The sequence below is a fragment of the Diorhabda sublineata genome, chromosome 4 (genome assembly GCF_026230105.1).
Source record: "Diorhabda sublineata isolate icDioSubl1.1 chromosome 4, icDioSubl1.1, whole genome shotgun sequence".
Classification (NCBI taxonomy): domain Eukaryota; kingdom Metazoa; phylum Arthropoda; class Insecta; order Coleoptera; family Chrysomelidae; genus Diorhabda; species Diorhabda sublineata.
This window is the reverse complement of record NC_079477.1, coordinates 2,521,178-2,540,477: the sequence shown is the minus strand read 5'-3', so window position 1 is coordinate 2,540,477 and position 19,300 is coordinate 2,521,178. Positions and strand designations below refer to the sequence as shown.

The following is a 19,300-nucleotide window of genomic DNA, read 5'->3' as shown; positions in this document are numbered from 1 at the left end:
CTGAAAGTGCGCGACATAAAAGACATCGTAGAAATGCGATACATCACATATTAACTGAAAATTTGGACATTAGAAAGCTGTGTTCAAGATGGGTGTCGCGTTTGAGTTTTCGGTAAAGTTTCACAGAAATAAAATGTAATTTTCGCGCTGTTTCCTAACCACGGATGAAACGCGGATCCATCACTTCCCACCAGAAACAAAAAAACACTCAAAACAATGGACTGACAAGGGAGAACCGGCTCCAACGACCGTTCCATTTACAGACCAATTCTTGGCGTCTGTTTTTTGGGATACGCGTGGTATAATCTTAATTCACTATCTTGAAAAATGAAAAACTATCAACGGAGAAAGTGCAGTTTCACCAGTACCACCACCAGCTCACAAATCCGTTATTGCAAAGGCCTAAATCAATGAATTAAAGTTTAAATTGCTACCTCGTGCACCCTATTCGCCAGATTCAGCTCTCTCGGATTATTTTCTTGACGATACAGCGGACATACGTACGAGGTGATGTTCATAAAAGACATGCGCTGTTGATAGGCACAAACAGGTGTACGTGTAGGTTATTATATCGTTTAAAATCCTTGAAAATTGAATTATTAACAAAATAATAAGGTTAAGTCACCAATATGTTTCATTGTTTATATTCGTCATAATTTATTCAAAAAAATCTGGTCATAATAGTGAAAAATGAACAAAAAAAATGATAAATATCATTTTTTATCTTTATTTCCATAGTAATCGCGTGTATTATCGATTCAATCATAAAAATGTAAATAAAACAACGAAAAGTGCATTTCTGATTTTATTTAAAATACATAAATTGGTATAAATGTATGAAAAAATAAGTTGATTTAAACCCTTTTTTAGTTTAGTTTATATAGAAATCAATAATCTTGCCCACAAAAATATAGTTCGAGTTAGATATTCATAATTTCGTCGATGATGAAAGCAACCCTCTCGAAACCTTGTCGAAAATTATGAAAATCTAACTTTGCTCACTATTTTTACGAACAGAATTATTTTTTTGAGACAATTTGCATCAGTTTAACAAGAAGTACTTTTCAAGCAGAATGGTGCTCTATAAAGGCTCACGAGAAATGGAAAATCACGATGTACGGCGATGGAGCGAGAATGACAATTTTGGAGACCGTCCCGGGTGGAATTCGAGCTTCGATGTTCTACAGCAGCGGTTCCCGAACTCTACGACGCGAGCTGGTGCCAGGGCGCCGCCGTTGTCTACGAAAAAGGCCCGCAACAAAAGATCCTGTCTCGGAAAATTTTTTTCGTAAGCCTTTGCGTTCGGGGAAAGCGTCGTGAACGTTGACCGGCGGCCTCTACTTGTGCGCGCCTGTATATTTTATCTTTGCAAGTAAAAACAGCAGCGGCTGCGTTATTCCCTACCGTCGGCCATTTGACTGGAGAACCGGTTTACCAGGTTGCAGGGAAACCGCAGAAAACCTGGCAACACCGACGATCGTCGAAATGTGTAGGGTGATTATTGGGGGGTTGGTGTGTGTGTTATGTGGGGATAACATTCATAATTGTGGTTGCCAGGCTTTCGATTAATATTTTGGTGTTCGTAGAGAGGTCGTACGGGGTTTTTCCAGGGTGACTGGGGTCGTTTCCTGGGGAGCTATGGGAGTTTCCATCCTTTTCGGACAACGGGGATGGAAGGCTGTGTGAGATCCACCGAAATTTTTGCAAATAGGGGATTTCGACTTTGGGCATTTTTCTGGTTTATGGACAAATAGGTTTGGCATTGCAGGAGTCTGCGGAATGGCCGGCGGAGGAACAGCGGATGCAATATTTGGGGACTGCGGGAATGGAATTTGAATTCGAGGCTTCGCAATAGTGCGAAAGCCCGTGGAAGTTTATGCCCTTGGTGAGGGCTGATTCGGAGTCTGTTATAATTCGAAACTTGGAGGTAGGTTTATTTGTTGACCTGGCAATGATCCTCCAGGATTTCAGAACGGGGAATTTTAGTGTCGAATGGATCTCTAGGAACTCTTCTTCGGTATAGGTGTGGTCTACATTTTTGCCGTTGCATTTTTGGATGGGGGTCTTTGGACGCGTTGGGAAGAGTTCATTGGGATGACGACGATTTTCTCGTCGCCAATGGCGTAACGGATTTGTATATTTTATTACGGCGAGCACGACTTTCTATTCTTTTGGTAAGTCGTCGCTAGGCAACGGAACTGACCTCTGTTTTACGCGTATATTGGGGTTACAAGGGAAAAACTAAGCATTGACGTGCAGAATCATCAATTTCCTCATATCTCTCGCACTCAACATTTAATTATATTCCTCGCTTTTAGGTTAGGTTAGGTTAAGTTCGGTGGCACTCTGTAGTACACCAGAAGTGAACTCTGGAACTCGCAGTTCCACGTGACTTGGCACGACATCTCGAGAAATTCGATGACACTCTACATAACACGAGAATTGATTATTACGGCACAGTTTCAGACCGTGTACCCTCACCATAAAATATAATTTCCTTCTTGCTATTCTGAGGTCTGGAAAAAGAAATTTTTCGAAGGAGCATTTTGCTTGAAAAGTACACAGCACTCCAAGAACTCTTATTTAACAGACATTTGAGTCTATTAAATAAATTTGACCCCAGGATTGTACAGTTTTACACGTCACAATTTTTTAGACACACCCCGTATATTAAAATATTAAATATTTGGAAATATGTATACAGGATTTCAATCAATATCGATTTTTTTGAAATTTCCATAATATCCTAATAAATCCGAATTTTTTAAGGGGGCTGGACGAACGTCTTCATCAATTTTCATTTTTTCCAACATTAAAAATCTGTCTTTGTATTCTGTTAATTTGTTTTTCCATAATTCTAGAAAAATAACACGCGTATTCAACAAAATTTTCAAATATTTATATAATTTTTAGTATTTTTTTTTTTTCATTTTATCATTCAAATATAATTTCCCGCGAAACATACCATTCAATTCATCCATAGATTTTTCCATGCCACCATAATCACATGGTAAAATATCTTTTGATACGTAGTCAAATAGATCTTCCAATTTACCATGTATATATATCTAAAATGTACGTAACGAGCTTAGAAGTCAATACAAATCCCCCACATCATTTTATTATGCTGACAATGTTGCCAAATTGAACCTAATGAAAGTAGGTTATAGCTTTTTTTAAATTACGCCGATTCAAGACAGAGGTATGAACCTTTGAGATCTGGGTTAATTATTTTTTAACATATTAAAGAAAGAGTTATTAAATTTTTACAAATCGAATGAATAACTATTTTTATATACTCAAACTTTTATATACTTTATATACTCAAGGACTTTTAACTTAACAGTGTGGATTGAATGAATAAAAATAATATGAAGTTGTTAAAAAATGTAATAATTTTATTTTCATTAAGAGAAAAAAAATTTATTATCGAAATGAATTTAACAGAAATTACAAAACGACTCGGAGATCGGGAACGGCCAGTGGCCGTCAGACAAAAACTAGCGTTCGTGTCAAGTCACATGACCGTGCGGGACTCTCATAAAACGAATCTCTTTCGACAGCGTTGCCAGACTTATGCCGACCACTGTACAAGTAGTTGTGTAATAAATAATTTTTGTTTGAAGTTTAAAGCATATACAATAAACATTTATGTATTTTCCGCTTTTAAATATCAGTACACGAACATTATTAACACGTTGACTGCAACGTTTAGGTTTAGTAATCGTCTTTAGATGATAATCATTTAAAACTGACAGTTAATTACTTGTGTTTTAATAGGATGTCATTCAAATTAGACGGACGGAATATTGAACGAACAAATAGAAGTAAGTTTTGATTCGATTCGTGTATAATCATTTTTAGGATATTTTTTAATTTTTTAGATATAATTAATAAAATCCGTAACGATTTTGTAGTGAACTTACCCTTTCTTTAATTTTTTTACTCACAGCAGATTTTAATATCGATATTAATACATCAGCTATTGCAGGAACGTTGACAAGATGGATACCTTTTACTCGATTACTCCAAACTTTCTATACAAAAAAGGTTGAGAATCAAATAACAAGAAGTGTTCAATCGATGGTGAAAAAATTCGCATTTCTACGTTTTGCTCTATTCCAGGTTAAGACATAAATATTTTGGATTTGGAATAGAGATAAGAATCAATATAGTTATCGAAATAAAAACGAACACTTCAGAGAAACGGCAACGCTGCAACCCGTTCCCTCACTACTGCAGCAATGTCTGAGTAATAATCTTATTACTTACTTCTAAAATTAAAGCTGCTTTTTTAATAACCATGGGATTTATTTTAGGTAAATATGCCAAAGTTAAAGTTCCCAAATCACAAATCAGTATTTCTCCCATAGATAAATCTTCTTGCATTTTAATTTCGTAGATGCCGTTCATAAACATTGAAACCCATTTCGTGAAACTTATTAATTCGGCATCTACGCTTCTAAATTTAATCAATGTGACTCTGTGCAAACTTGATGTTAATTTTGGTAATGGAAGAACGAATCTAAAATATTTTTTATTATAAAATTTAGTAAAATATTGCAATATGAATACGAGGGCTGCTACGTAAGTTTTGACATATGACAGCACTGATGTGAATTTGTCAAATCTAACCTTGGTTATAAATATATTGATTTTAGTCAAAAAATGGAATTAACTCTTCAAATTACTACTCAAGTTGTGTACTTTGTAATTGTGTAATTTCCCATAAATCACAACAGGAATATTTGTTTTCTTTCATCTCATTGAAAAATGAGAAAAAATATTTATGTTAACTTCAATTACCGAAAATGTGGCTTAAAAATGAAAAAAACTCTCATTACATAAAACTATCAGTTGGAAAATTCAATAGATTAATATTAGAAACAGTAATAATAACATTTTTTAACGTATGATTGCTGAAAAACAGCAAATAATTTTTTAAGCACGTCATCGGTCTTTGTCATACTCATCTTATACATAGGGATGGGAGTGAGATAGAAATAGTTCTCTCTTTAAGAGTATGCATATTGTTATAATGTGAATAAAACATAAAAAAAAGAAATTTTTCAAATCTATTTAGGTTAATTTGCTCAATATAGTTCATATATTGTATAAAAAATTCAAAATTATACCATTTCGATTATTTAGGTATGTTATTTGAATCAAGAAAATTAGGATATTAGGATAATAACAATTAATGGTTTGAAGATACGATAGATACGAAGACACGAGTGTGATAGTGATTTTTTTTATTCGAAATATGGTGAAGAATATAAAAAAATTAGTTGTTTGCAAAAAATGCATTTTTTCTGGTTTATTTACCTTCTTAAACAATACCGTCAAAAAATATCAAGTGTCATATTACACTTTTATAATCAGGAACACCTCCCGGACTTAAAAAAAAATTACGAATTAAACCAATTTTGTAAACGAATGCACCACTGTTCTATATGTACCTATACATCATATATAACCTTCATACTATGCTTTATGCGATACATTCTCGAGGAAACTTCTGTTTCGACTTTTTTGTGAGCGGACGTTCCAATGTCAATGACAGCAGCACTGTTGCCAAGTTAAAAATATCAATTTCCTATTCAACCCGTGTTCAAGTTCAAGTTACTTGTATCGATATATAAAAAAAAAATCATATTGATCGTGACTTATCGTTTCATTTTAATTATTACGTTGAAAAATTTAAAGACTGAATAAATTGCTTTAAAAAATATACTTACGACCAATTGAAAACAGCTTGATTTTCTGATAAACAAGGATTAGTATTTTGATATATTTCAGGTAATAGTGGCCTTATTGTGTAGTACATATCAATATTTTGTTTCGTTTTCTCGATGCTAAATTTGCAATTTGTCAAAAAAAATTCAATCATATTATCGGCTGAAAAGACATTTACAAAAATTAAATAATTTAAGAATTAAAACGTATTCTTTCCGAAGCTTCTTATTTGGAATAATGAAACATGTATTGTGGGTTGCGCACCTATTAGAGTTCAGTTTGTCTATTTAATTTTTAATAAGTTTCTTTATTTGTATATAAGTTTGGTTAGGTTATTATAATTGTAAATTGAGATTCTTCGAAGTACATATTTTGAAATTAGGTTATTGAAAGACAAAAAAACCGTTCAAGTCTAAATAATAAAATTAATATATTAATTTTGGATCAACGAGAGATAATGGATGGCAATTTGATTAGATCATTCAAGTATAATAACGTAGATATAATTGAATTTGAATAGTGACAATATAATAAACACAAAAGTTGTGTTTTCACGAAAATAAACAAAAATATATCATTTATATCGAAGTAATTAAGCAAATATAAGGTTAGTTTTGTAGAAAAACATCTATAAAAATGATTTTCAGATTTTCAAGGACAACCACAGCTATTTTTTACGATATAACGTGGCAAATATATTAGGATTAATAATATTTATGAAGATTTAACAATAGGGCTGATATTTTTCATTTCAAATAATTATAAACAAATTTAAATTACTTACAGGGCATTTCAGGTAAATGATGTTGAGTCTTTAACCAATTTCTAATAATTTCAATATCATTTTCAACGTCAACACCTTCTTCTTTCCATTTTTTTCTAATTTGAGCCCTATTTGTAATAAGTAACTCCTCGGTACTCATTGTAAATTTAAATTAATTTAAAAGTAGGCACCGGAATTATTTATATACGCGCAAGGTACACGCACCATTGTTGCCAGATTTAAAGAAATTCAATGAAACGTGGCTACAGATAGAAGTCACAAAACGACAATACAGCGTCGTCAAGGATATATTTCCTTATGTAAACAGTACAAAATAATTAGGTTTTACATCGATAACGTTACAGATTTAAATAATTTTACCGTAAAGTAAGAGACATGTGTAACTGTATTTATTTTGAAGTAGGTATTGTATTTAATGCGATTGATATTTTAAGTAAATCAATCAAATATAGTGGATTTATTAATTTAAACATAAATTACGACAAGGACAATCATCATTAATGAAAACAATGTATTTGTTTCAATCGAATTATTTACCTTGCTGTAAATATTAATCACAATGATATAATATACATTGGAAAAGTTAACACGACGTAAAGTTACTGTTTTCCTTGATGATTTTATGTCAGTCTCAAATTCGATACGGCGCAGAGATACGGCGAGAGACTGCGCAGATGTAACGGTCTTTGCTTTCTTTCTGCCCATTGTTCGATTGTTATTTTGTTTCGGGTGTGACATGATGGCCGTTTCATTCATGGTTCTGAATTGGCTGTGTACTAAAAGTGTACACTGTCTTATCATAAATTGTATATTAAAATGACAGATAACTCCGTTCGTTGTTTTTAAACTTTCGGTTCGTTTGTTTCTTTTATCATTTATTCCGGAATTAATGAAAGTCTTACACTACAATATTCTTTTGACTTATGACAACCTGACGGATGATTTCATATCGATACTAATCAAATGAGCGGGATATTTGAACGACAATCCATCGAACGTTATTAAAGATAAAAACAAAACACGCAAAAAATTTAACAATTCGTATGATTCTTCCAAAAAAAAATATAACTTTCATGATTGGATTAAATAAGAACAAAAATATCGTGAAAATAATATGAAAATCATCCTACGGCTACGTAAAAATCTTGTTGTCTGCCTCTAAATAAACCTTATAGTCCAGTCACTTTAGGGTTTCACCTCGGAATTTGAGATAATAAGCTGGAAACTCGTATACAGCTTCATTTTGGTGTTCTAAAAGTTTTCTCAAAAGTCTCATATTATATCGTGTCTGAGTCGTAAGTTATTCGAGGTCAAAGGTCACGAAAATCGGTTTTTTGCAATTATCTCCGTTTCTATTGCTCCAATGATGTTAGCACCTATTATCAAAATTATAGAGCATAAAATTTGCGACAAATTTTGTAGGAAACATTTTTTCATACAGTCAACCGTTTTTGAGATAGAGAGCGGAGAGCACCCGGCGCATATACTGTAATACAATATATATATATATAAAATTATTCAATACAATGTATTAACTAATTAATAATATAAATTACTTATTATTGATAATATTGTAATGATTTAATAACTATATACAAGGTATTATTCAACGAGATTCACGGTTGACCTTGTATTACAGTATATATGTTCTCCGCTCTATATCTCAAAAACGGTTGACTGTATGAAAAAATGTTTCCTACAAAATTTGTCGCAAATTTTATGCTATATAATTTTGATAACAGGTGCTAACATCATTTGAGCAATAGAAACGGATTTAATTGCAAAAAACCGATTTTCGTGACCTTTGACCTCGAATAACTTACGACGCAGACACTATATAATATGTGACTTTTGAGACAACTTTTAGAACACCAAAATGAAGCTGTATACGAGTTTCCAGATTATTATCTCAAATTCCGAGGTGAAACCCTAAAGTGACTGGACTATTAGACGACGTGATTAATCTAATGCAAGCTCATTATTGTGTTAATCTCAGTAATTTACTCGATTAACTATTGGGTAAAGAGATTAATTCATTTATTCCAATCGAATATTTTGAAGGTTAAACAGAAAGCAGCTTCTGTGTATAAAAAAAATGACTAACGTTTTTCTGGAAGCTCCTAAAAAACAATAACCTAAAACGTACTCACAATTACCCTTGAAATTCTTCACACAGCAGTTACATAACATTTATAAAACAATTCGGTAATAGACAGGGTGTTATTTGGGATATAATCACTAATTATACAGTTGGGTCATTTGAAATACGACATGGCTCTTATTGAAGAGATTCTGAAATTGCAAATAAAGTGATTGTTAAAAAAATATTGTTTCTATGGTTATTATAATTAGGTACTTACATTCAATCACCTACTTTTGCTAATTAATATATTTAATTATAAACATTGACCTCAAATAGCTTACAACTAACCAGTGACGGCTCGTCGGAATATATATAATTTGAAAGGACGATTTCTACATTTATAAAATATAAAAAACATTTATGTCGCGAATGAAAATTGAGAAAAAAATCGATTAAAAATCACCAAACAATCGAATGTTTATAGCGTAAAGTTTCGATGATATAACTCACATGCGAACGTTTTGAAACACCCTGTATATAATATATAAAGTATATTTTCACAAAGTAGCTCTGGGGACAGTCACCCAGTAAATCTATCTACTAGTGAATACGTTCTATATTAATATGATTCTTGTATTATACATTAATTACGATATGATCGAATCTAATGTTTTTTTCACTGTTTCTAGTGAAAATATTTCGCTTCGGCGACTAAAATAGGAAGCTTGATCCTTCCCAACAATATACTGATCTTCGATACATTAGAAGGATGGAATCAGACCGGTTTTTCTGCAACAATCACTGTCATTTTTTATATAACAAATAACCTTTGCCTTTTCTGTTCTCGAAACCATTCAAGAATAGTTTTCGTCGTAATATCGTCAAATTTTATAGATTTTCGTCCTCGTGGTACTAAAATCTCGATTTTTACTTATTTCCAACAAAATGTACTGTTACGAAATGGGTTCTTAGGCCGGCCCTGTCCAGATACAAGGGAATATTAAAATTCGACGAATTCGCGCGAAGCCTCTCTTCCGCTTTTTATAAATGGCGGGCGCGTCTTTGATATTTCCTTTTAGCACTTTTTATCATAGCAGGAAATTTATTTACAGTATATCTTCCAAAATATTTTCTATTTGTTTGTTTCTAGAATTTTATTTAAGCATCTAAACGATTTGTGTAAATGCAGTAAGTTTTAAGTCAATAGTAGTGAAAAAGTAAGTAAATTATTGTAAGTTAAGTGTACAGTGTGTAAATAAATACGAAAAATGTATCGATTTCTTCAATATTTGAACAAAACTCAAAATAAACACAAACAAATATAAATCGTAATAAAATATAAAGTTACCGACTAATTTCGTTTGTTTTTGATGAATTATAGAAATAATTTTATAGGTTTTAGGTAGAAACCGCCCCTGACAAATCTATCGTGTTGAAAATATGATTCGTTTGATTACACATTTTTTTAAAAAATTTCTGAATAACAAATTATTTATTAAAATGATATAATTTAAAGTAATTACAGATTGAAAATAATTGCCTTATATATAATTATGTTACTTTGTATTTCCTTTTCAATCTGTTTTAACTTAACAATGTTTTAAATCAACAATAACAGTTTCTAAATCATGGATACAACAACTCTAATTGAAACCGATAGAAAAAAAGTGAGGGAAAAATACGAAAAATCATCCAAAGATGTCGAAAGAGACATTTCAACTATAAAAGAATGGTTAAAAACGCAGCAACATTTACCAGAAGTTCCTGGTAAGTAAGAAGACTTGATTTAAATATTACGAAAAGCGGATTCTATGCTGTACGCATATTAAAGTATTTTTTCGATTGCATATTTACTGAATTTTTAATTCTAGGTATTCAATTAGTGATTTTCAACGTTATTCAATCAATTTACTTTCTCGGTAAAAGTATTTTTGTTTCTGGAAAGTGCCAAATATCGAAGAACAATTCGAGTCTGGTTAATTCTCTGGAATCCGTATCTGCGGGAAGAACCAAATGACTTATCTTCTTCCTTAACCGACACGTTTTCTTTCTCAAAATGATTTAGTCGAATTTCAACGATTCTTGAGCGTTATTCAAGATCCATATATCAATTCGATGTTTTGACTGTTCAAAAATGTTTCTGTTTGAACTGATGTATGACAGTTAGCATTTTCGTCCTCTTCCATTTTGATTTTTTCGAACACTTCTAGCAAACAAATGCTGACGTACTATTCTGAATTGACAATCCTACGTCGCTTTAATCGAACAATTTATCCAGTTATTATAACAACTATTATTGGATTTGGCTCTTCACGCCGCTGTTTTTGTTCCATTGTGAGTAAATGCGATGTATTAACGCGCAGTGTACACTTGGACTTTCAAAAACGACCGATTATAATGACAGATGACTTCCTTAATTATTTCTAAACTCACGGTTGGTCCGTTTCTTAGCATTAATGCTCGGTGTACTAAAAGTGTACACTGTCTTATCATAAATTGTATATTAAAATGACAGATAACTCCGTTCGTTGTTTTTAAACTTTCGGTTCGTTCGTTTCTTTTAGCGTTTATCGACACGAGCTTTTTTTGGGCGATTGTCAAATTACGTTGTATCTAAAGCAAACAAATCTTTTTGACAGCCACTTGTTGATGACCGTTTCATTCATGGTTTTGAAATGGCAATTCACGTCGCTGTTTTTGTTCCAATTTGAGCAAATGCGATGTATTAACGCGCAGTGTACACTTGGACTTTCAAAAACCACCGATTATAATGACAGATGACTTCCTTAATTATTTCTAAACTCACGGTTGGTTCGTTTCTTAGCATTAATGCTCGGTGTACTAAAAGTGTACACTGTCTTATCATAAATTGTATATTAAAATGACAGATAACTCCGTTCGTTGTTTTTAAACTTTCGGTTCGTTCGTTTCTTTTAGCGTTTATCGACACGAGCTTTTTTTGGGCGATTGTCAAATTACGTTGTATCTAAAGCAAACAAATCTTTTTGACAGCCACTTGTTTATGACCGTTTCATTCATGGTTTTGAAATGGCTCTTCACGCCGCTGTTTTTGTTCCAATTTGAGCAAATGCGATGTATTAACGCGCAGTGTACACTTGGACTTTCAAAAACCACCGATTATAATGACAGATGACTTCCTTAATTATTTCTAAACTCACGGTTGGTTCGTTTCTTAGCATTAATGCTCGGTGTACTAAAAGTGTACACTGTCTTATCATAAATTGTATATTAAAATGACAGATAACTCCGTTCGTTGTTTTTAAACTTTCGGTTCGTTCGTTTCTTTTAGCGTTTATCGACACGAGCTTTTTTTGGGCGATTGTCAAATTACGTTGTATCTAAAGCAAACAAATCTTTTTGACAGCCACTTGTTTATGACCGTTTCATTCATGGTTTTGAAATGGCAATTCACGTCGCTGTTTTTGTTCCAATTTGAGCAAATGCGATGTATTAACGCGCAGTGTACACTTGGACTTTCAAAAACCACCGATTATAATGACAGATGACTTCCTTAATTATTTCTAAACTCATGGTTGGTTCGTTTCTTAGCATTAATGCTCGGTGTACTAAAAGTGTACACTGTCTTATCATAAATTGTATATTAAAATGACAGATAACTCCGTTCGTTGTTTTTAAACTTTCGGTTCGTTCGTTTCTTTTAGCGTTTATCGACACGAGCTTTTTTTGAGCGATTGTCAAATTACGTTGTATCTAAAGCAAACAAATCTTTTTGACAGCCACTTGTTTATGACCGTTTCATTCATGGTTTTGAAATGGCAATTCACGTCGCTGTTTTTGTTCCAATTTGAGCAAATGCGATGTATTAACGCGCAGTGTACACTTGGACTTTCAAAAACCACCGATTATAATGACAGATGACTTCCTTAATTATTTCTAAACTCATGGTTGGTTCGTTTCTTAGCATTAATGCTCGGTGTACTAAAAGTGTACACTGTCTTATCATAAATTGTATATTAAAATGACAGATAACTCCGTTCGTTGTTTTTAAACTTTCGGTTCGTTCGTTTCTTTTAGCGTTTATCGACACGAGCTTTTTTTGAGCGATTGTCAAATTACGTTGTATCTAAAGCAAACAAATCTTTTTGACAGCCACTTGTTTATGACCGTTTCATTCATGGTTTTGAAATGGCAATTCACGTCGCTGTTTTTGTTCCAATTTGAGCAAATGCGATGTATTAACGCGCAGTGTACACTTGGACTTTCAAAAACCACCGATTATAATGACAGATGACTTCCTTAATTATTACTGAACTCACGGTTGGTTCGTTTCTTAGCATTAATGCTCGGTGTACTAAAAGTGTACACTATTTATCATAAATTGTATATTAAAAATGACAGATAACTCCGTTAGTTGTTTTTAAACTTTCGGTGCGTTCGTTTGTTTTAGCGTTTATCGACACGAGCTTTTTTTGGGCGATTGTCAAATTACGTTGTATCTAAAGCAAACAAATCTTTTTGACAGCCACTTGTTGATGACCGTTTCATTCATGGTTTTGAAATGGCTCTTCACGTCGCTGTTTTTGTTCCAATTTGAGCAAATGCGATGTATTAATGCGCAGTGTACACTTGAACTTTCAAAAACCACCGATTATAATGACAGATGACTTCCTTAATTATTTCTGAACTCACGGTTGGTTCGTTCCTTAGCATTAATGCTCGGTGTACTAAAAGTGTACACTGTCTTATCATAAATTGTATATTAAAATGACAGATAACTCCGTTCGTTGTTTTTAAACTTTCGGTTCGTTCGTTTCTTTTAGCGTTTATCGACACGAGCTTTTTTTGGGCGATTGTCAAATTACGTTGTATCTAAAGCAAACAAATCTTTTTGACAGCCACTTGTTTATGACCGTTTCATTCATGGTTTTGAAATGGCAATTCACGTCGCTGTTTTTGTTCCAATTTGAGCAAATGCGATGTATTAACGCGCAGTGTACACTTGGACTTTCAAAAACCACCGATTATAATGACAGATGACTTCCTTAATTATTTCTAAACTCATGGTTGGTTCGTTTCTTAGCATTAATGCTCGGTGTACTAAAAGTGTACACTGTCTTATCATAAATTGTATATTAAAATGACAGATAACTCCGTTCGTTGTTTTTAAACTTTCGGTTCGTTCGTTTCTTTTAGCGTTTATCGACACGAGCTTTTTTTGAGCGATTGTCAAATTACGTTGTATCTAAAGCAAACAAATCTTTTTGACAGCCACTTGTTTATGACCGTTTCATTCATGGTTTTGAAATGGCAATTCACGTCGCTGTTTTTGTTCCAATTTGAGCAAATGCGATGTATTAACGCGCAGTGTACACTTGGACTTTCAAAAACCACCGATTATAATGACAGATGACTTCCTTAATTATTACTGAACTCACGGTTGGTTCGTTTCTTAGCATTAATGCTCGGTGTACTAAAAGTGTACACTATTTATCATAAATTGTATATTAAAAATGACAGATAACTCCGTTAGTTGTTTTTAAACTTTCGGTGCGTTCGTTTGTTTTAGCGTTTATCGACACGAGCTTTTTTTGGGCGATTGTCAAATTACGTTGTATCTAAAGCAAACAAATCTTTTTGACAGCCACTTGTTGATGACCGTTTCATTCATGGTTTTGAAATGGCTCTTCACGTCGCTGTTTTTGTTCCAATTTGAGCAAATGCGATGTATTAATGCGCAGTGTACACTTGAACTTTCAAAAACCACCGATTATAATGACAGATGACTTCCTTAATTATTTCTGAACTCACGGTTGGTTCGTTCCTTAGCATTAATGCTCGGTGTACTAAAAGTGTACACTGTCTTATCATAAATTGTATATTAAAATGACAGATAACTCCGTTCGTTGTTTTTAAACTTTCGGTTCGTTCGTTTCTTTTAGCGTTTATCGACACGAGCTTTTTTTGGGCGATTGTCAAATTACGTTGTATCTAAAGCAAACAAATCTTTTTGACAGCCACTTGTTTATGACCGTTTCATTCATGGTTTTGAAATGGCAATTCACGCCGCTGGTTTTGTTCCATTGTGAGTAAATGCGATGTATTAACGCGCAGTGTACACTTGGACTTTCAAAAACGACCGATTATAATGACAGATGACTTCCTTAATTATTTCTAAACTCACGGTTGGTTCGTTTCTTAGCATTAATGCTCGGTGTACTAAAAGTGTACACTGTCTTATCATAAATTGTATATTAAAATGACAGATAACTCCGTTCGTTGTTTTTAAACTTTCGGTTCGTTCGTTTCTTTTAGCGTTTATCGACACGAGCTTTTTTTGGGCGATTGTCAAATTACGTTGTATCTAAAGCAAACAAATCTTTTTGATAGCCACTTGTTGATGACCGTTTCACTCATGGTTTTGAAATGGCAATTCACGCCGCTGTTTTTGTTCCAATTTGAGCAAATGCGATGTATTAATGCGCAGTGTACACTTGAACTTTCAAAAACGACCGATTATAATGACAGATGACTTCCTTAATTATTTCTGAACTCACGGTTGGTTCGTTTCTTAGCATTAATGCTCGGTGTACTAAAAGTGTACACTGTCTTATCATAAATTGTATATTAAAATGACAGATAACTCCGTTCGTTGTTTTTAAACTTTCGGTTCGTTCGTTTCTTTTAGCGTTTATCGACACGAGCTTTTTTTGAGCGATTGTCAAATTACGTTGTATCTAAAGCAAACAAATCTTTTTGACAGCCACTTGTTTATGACCGTTTCATTCATGGTTTTGAAATGGCAATTCACGTCGCTGTTTTTGTTCCAATTTGAGCAAATGCGATGTATTAACGCGCAGTGTATACTTGGACTTTCAAAAACGACCGATTATAATGACAGATGACTTCCTTAATTATTACTGAACTCACGGTTGGTTCGTTTCTTAGCATTAATGCTCGGTGTACTAAAAGTGTACACTATTTATCATAAATTGTATATTAAAAATGACAGATAACTCCGTTAGTTGTTTTTAAACTTTCGGTGCGTTCGTTTGTTTTAGCGTTTATCGACACGAGCTTTTTTTGGGCGATTGTCAAATTACGTTGTATCTAAAGCAAACAAATCTTTTTGACAGCCACTTGTTGATGACCGTTTCATTCATGGTTTTGAAATGGCAATTCACGCCGCTGTTTTTGTTCCATTGTGAGTAAATGCGATGTATTAACGCGCAGTGTACACTTGGACTTTCAAAAACGACCGATTATAATGACAGATGACTTCCTTAATTATTTCTAAACTCACGGTTGGTTCGTTTCTTAGCATTAATGCTCGGTGTACTAAAAGTGTACACTGTCTTATCATAAATTGTATATTAAAATGACAGATAACTCCGTTCGTTGTTTTTAAACTTTCGGTTCGTTCGTTTCTTTTAGCGTTTATCGACACGAGCTTTTTTTGGGCGATTGTCAAATTACGTTGTATCTAAAGCAAACCAATCTTTTTGACAGCCACTTGTTGAAAGTTAAAGCGAGTTGATTGACACATTATTGTTGGTTTAATCATAGAAATCATCGCACGAAAATGACAAAGATGAATATAATATGACAGCACGTTCTGAGTACGTTTACCACTAACGTCAAACTTTATAATTGCAATGTCAAACTTGACATATTCACATCAGTGTTGCCATATCTCAAAATCCAAACTTTCCAGTAATAATTTTACCTTTGGAATCCGCTTTTACATGATCGACTACTTGACTAATCTTATTTTTTCTCGAATTTTTCCCCATAAATAATCATTTTTTTCAATTCAAATATGCTGATTTACATGGAAAAAAATATTAATTTTGCAGCTGACGAAGTAATAGAATTCTATTTAACAAATTGTAAATATAGCATTGAAAAAACCAAAAAGGTTTTGGATATGAATTATACAGCTCGAGAACTACTACCAGAAATTTTTGAAGATAGTGATCCGAACCTACCAAATTATCAAGAAACTTTGCCTAAAATTACGTGAGTAATAAGTTGTATATTCTACAACCAACGACTATTTATTTACTAAGTAAAAAATAGCCATTATACGCATGTAGAATACTATATTTTATCCACTAGTATATTGAGAAACACGGACCCAACTGCAGGGAGTCATTTCATCCAAAATATTAAATTCAAAATTCTTTCTAAATAGTTTTATTCAAAAAGTTATTTGGTGCTACCGATATCCATTGTTCGAGAACTGAAACCGCTTCGTTTTCTTCAACAACATCGGCCACAGTTCTGGGTCTATAACTAGATACACATTTTGGAGAACTGTTTGAGGATGTAACGTCCAATTTAACATATTTTAAAAAAGCAAGCATCGCAATTGAATAAAATATCTTCAATCGATTGTTACAAGTATCCTGCAGCTAAGTTATGACAAAATTTTTTGATATTTTAGAACAATAATCCCGTTACCAAAGTTGACTGATCAGCTGTATCGAATAATAATAATAAAATGCGGGGAAAACGTCGAAATATTCGATCCGCACAAAATAGTGACACACGCAATAAATGTGCTCGAAGTATCAACTTTCGAAGACCTCTTTTCTGCTTTGGTGGTTATTTTTGATAACAAAGACATGAAGATGGCACATCTTCGTAAAGCTACACCGATATTCTTTAAAAAAGTATTGTTTTTATTGGAGGTAAGTCTTCTTTTCCCCCAATTTGATAAGTCAAGACATTAAACGTCTGTCAGGTGTCATTTTTCGTAGAACTTTCTTTGTTTGATAAGCTACGGGTGCAGTTTTTCCGATTTTAGTTGGATATCACCAGAAAACTAAGTTATTATCATCTAGTAAGCCTACCCAACCAAAGGTTCCAGAAATACCAACTTAAATGTGATGACTGTTCACCAAAGGTTCCAGGAATACCAACCTAATTGTGGTGACTGTACTATTTCATACTTGATGGTATTTTTGGTAGACTGATAGCTACACTAGGCAAAAATCACCATAATACGTTTCCTCAATGACATTTTTTCCTGTGATGAATGAAAAGGTGATGGTATGAATTAGAAATAATAATATTTTTTATTCGATTTCAGAAAAGTAAAAGTCTTCGAATAGCTGAAATTCATATACTAAATTACAAACATGATCTTGTGAAAATACTATTGACGATTGCGAAAACAGTTATTAAAAAGAAATTCATGGATAGGGTGAGTTTAAGAAGCTAATTGAATATGAAAATTGCTTTCGAAACTATTAAATAATAATTTTTAGATTATCTTGCATGAAAATTTCGAAAATTTGTATAATTACATTCCGAAGTCTATATTACCAAGTGATTATGGAGGTACGGAAAGATCTTTAGATGATTTACAAGGTAAATTGCTTGGGCATCTCCATTTTTACTATAAGGTGAAGAAAAGGCAGATTTAGCAACGCCTCTATGGCTGTGGTTGATGTTGTCCCTGTGATACGAAGACAACTCAGCTTTTGAATGTTGTTCGGTTTTTTCTAAGCTGTTGTTTGTTCAGTTTCCGATCACTAAACAAGCGATGACCTTTTAGTATATCCAGTAAAACATTTTAAGCTTATATTTCCAAGGAGCTTCCGACAAGTTCCTATAGCCGTAGGGATATTACCTTATCTATAGCCAAGTTATCGTCTTCAGAGACTTCCTTCTTCGGGGTAGCTGTTGTTTTACTAGGTTTGATCGAATGTGGCTCTTCATGGCAGAGATTAAGACTTTTGGTTGCCCTTGCCAATCTTCTGGGGTGCAGTTTAAACTTTCTTCACTATTACTCCAAGTCATTTGGCAAAGCAAAAGCAATAAAAGACTAACGGCTTAAGAACCTCAGCCTTTTCGCTTTGATGATAGCCAACATCTTTCCTCAAGGCTTTAACTTATTAGAAAAACCAAAAATTAAAACGTTATGTGCCAATCTAATAATTTCTTAACCTCATTTATTGTTACAGATTTATGGAAGATGAAATTCAGAGAATACAGTGATAGATTCGATAAAATAAAAACAATGAAGGTTAATGAATCCTTGAGATCGCAACCACTTGAGAATTCTGAAACTTTGGGTTACTATGGACATTTCAAAAAGCTCGATGTCGATTGAGCACATTTTTCTATATTTAATAAATATTATTAAGCATATAACTATCAAAAGGTATTTTTAACCTTCTGTAGTGCATTAAATGATTCAATTTTGAAAGTTCAATGATAACAAAGAGCGGAATAAGTGAAATAATAAATTAATAAAAACTGAAAACTTTTTTTCATTATATTTTCTACAGAGACCTATTTTTAGTTCTCTCAAGGTCAAACATATTTTTTAGTTACTCCTACAAACGTCTTGAGGTCGCTACTATCGCTGTAGGCAGGATTTTGTTTTATTGGGCATGTAGACAAAGCCGATAACCTTCATTATAAAAGTGAAATTTGAAGTTAACCCAAACATTATATACTCGACAGATCTGCCATTCTGTATAAAAATTTGACGACAAAGTTCGATTCTAGCGACATCTCTCAGAGATGGCTCCGTACCAAGAAAAAAGATTTGATCTGAGGTTCATATCCATGCTAAATTCGCGGGAAATTTGAAAATAGCTTGAGTAATTTTAAATGCTGGAAGCTAGTTGTCGCATCAAATTGAGAATGAAACAAAAGTATCATGCAAAATACTTTCATTTTCCTAGCATTTTAAATTCAAATAT

At 33.1% G+C, this 19,300-nt stretch overlaps 3 protein-coding genes across 6 annotated transcripts in view; 1 reads left to right on the top strand and 2 right to left on the bottom strand.

Moving 5' to 3' along the window:
• The window catches only part of LOC130443567 (alpha-tocopherol transfer protein-like), a 31,786-nt gene that overhangs the window by 8,091 nt on the left and 4,395 nt on the right, over positions 1–19,300 (bottom strand). The gene's annotated exons all lie outside the window — the stretch shown is intronic.
• On the bottom strand, positions 793–7,508 carry LOC130443568 (alpha-tocopherol transfer protein-like). 2 transcript variants are annotated; one of them, XM_056778307.1, is made up of 6 exons: positions 6,521–7,503; positions 5,739–5,898; positions 4,273–4,525; positions 3,927–4,037; positions 2,966–3,068; positions 793–2,857 (listed from the first exon to the last, which is right to left on the bottom strand). In XM_056778307.1, the coding sequence occupies exons 1-6, from the start codon at positions 6,657–6,659 to the stop codon at positions 2,709–2,711; spliced, it is 915 nt and encodes a 304-aa protein (XP_056634285.1). In that variant the 5' UTR covers positions 6,660–7,503; the 3' UTR covers positions 793–2,708. The 2 variants fall into 2 exon arrangements, with proteins under 2 accessions (XP_056634285.1, XP_056634286.1); XM_056778308.1 differs by lacking the exon at positions 3,927–4,037 and having other exon boundaries at positions 6,521–7,508.
• Positions 10,127–18,849, top strand: LOC130443569 (alpha-tocopherol transfer protein-like). The gene is made up of 6 exons (XM_056778309.1): positions 10,127–10,370; positions 16,439–16,601; positions 17,029–17,275; positions 17,677–17,790; positions 17,855–17,957; positions 18,554–18,849. Exons 1-6 carry the CDS (start codon positions 10,232–10,234, stop codon positions 18,700–18,702), a joined length of 915 nt encoding a protein of 304 aa, XP_056634287.1. The 5' UTR covers positions 10,127–10,231; the 3' UTR covers positions 18,703–18,849.

What these genes read in the sequence shown, in the direction of transcription:
- LOC130443568 (XM_056778307.1), bottom strand. Translation starts at nt 6,659, where the DNA reads ATGAGTACCGAGGAGTTACTTATTACAAATAGGGCTCAAATTAGAAAA. An exon ending in TCATTTACCTGAAATGCCCT is followed by an intron (nt 5,899 to 6,520) that starts GTAAGTAATTTA and finishes ATGTCTTTTCAG; the next exon opens with CCGATAATATGATTGAATTT. An exon ending in GTAAAAAAATTAAAGAAAGG is followed by an intron (nt 3,069 to 3,926) that starts GTAAGTTCACTA and finishes CGTACATTTTAG; the next exon opens with ATATATATACATGGTAAATT.
- LOC130443569 (XM_056778309.1), top strand. Translation starts at nt 10,232, where the DNA reads ATGGATACAACAACTCTAATTGAAACCGATAGAAAAAAAGTGAGGGAA. An exon ending in ACATTTACCAGAAGTTCCTG is followed by an intron (nt 10,371 to 16,438) that starts GTAAGTAAGAAG and finishes TTAATTTTGCAG; the next exon opens with CTGACGAAGTAATAGAATTC. An exon ending in ATCTTTAGATGATTTACAAG is followed by an intron (nt 17,958 to 18,553) that starts GTAAATTGCTTG and finishes TTATTGTTACAG; the next exon opens with ATTTATGGAAGATGAAATTC.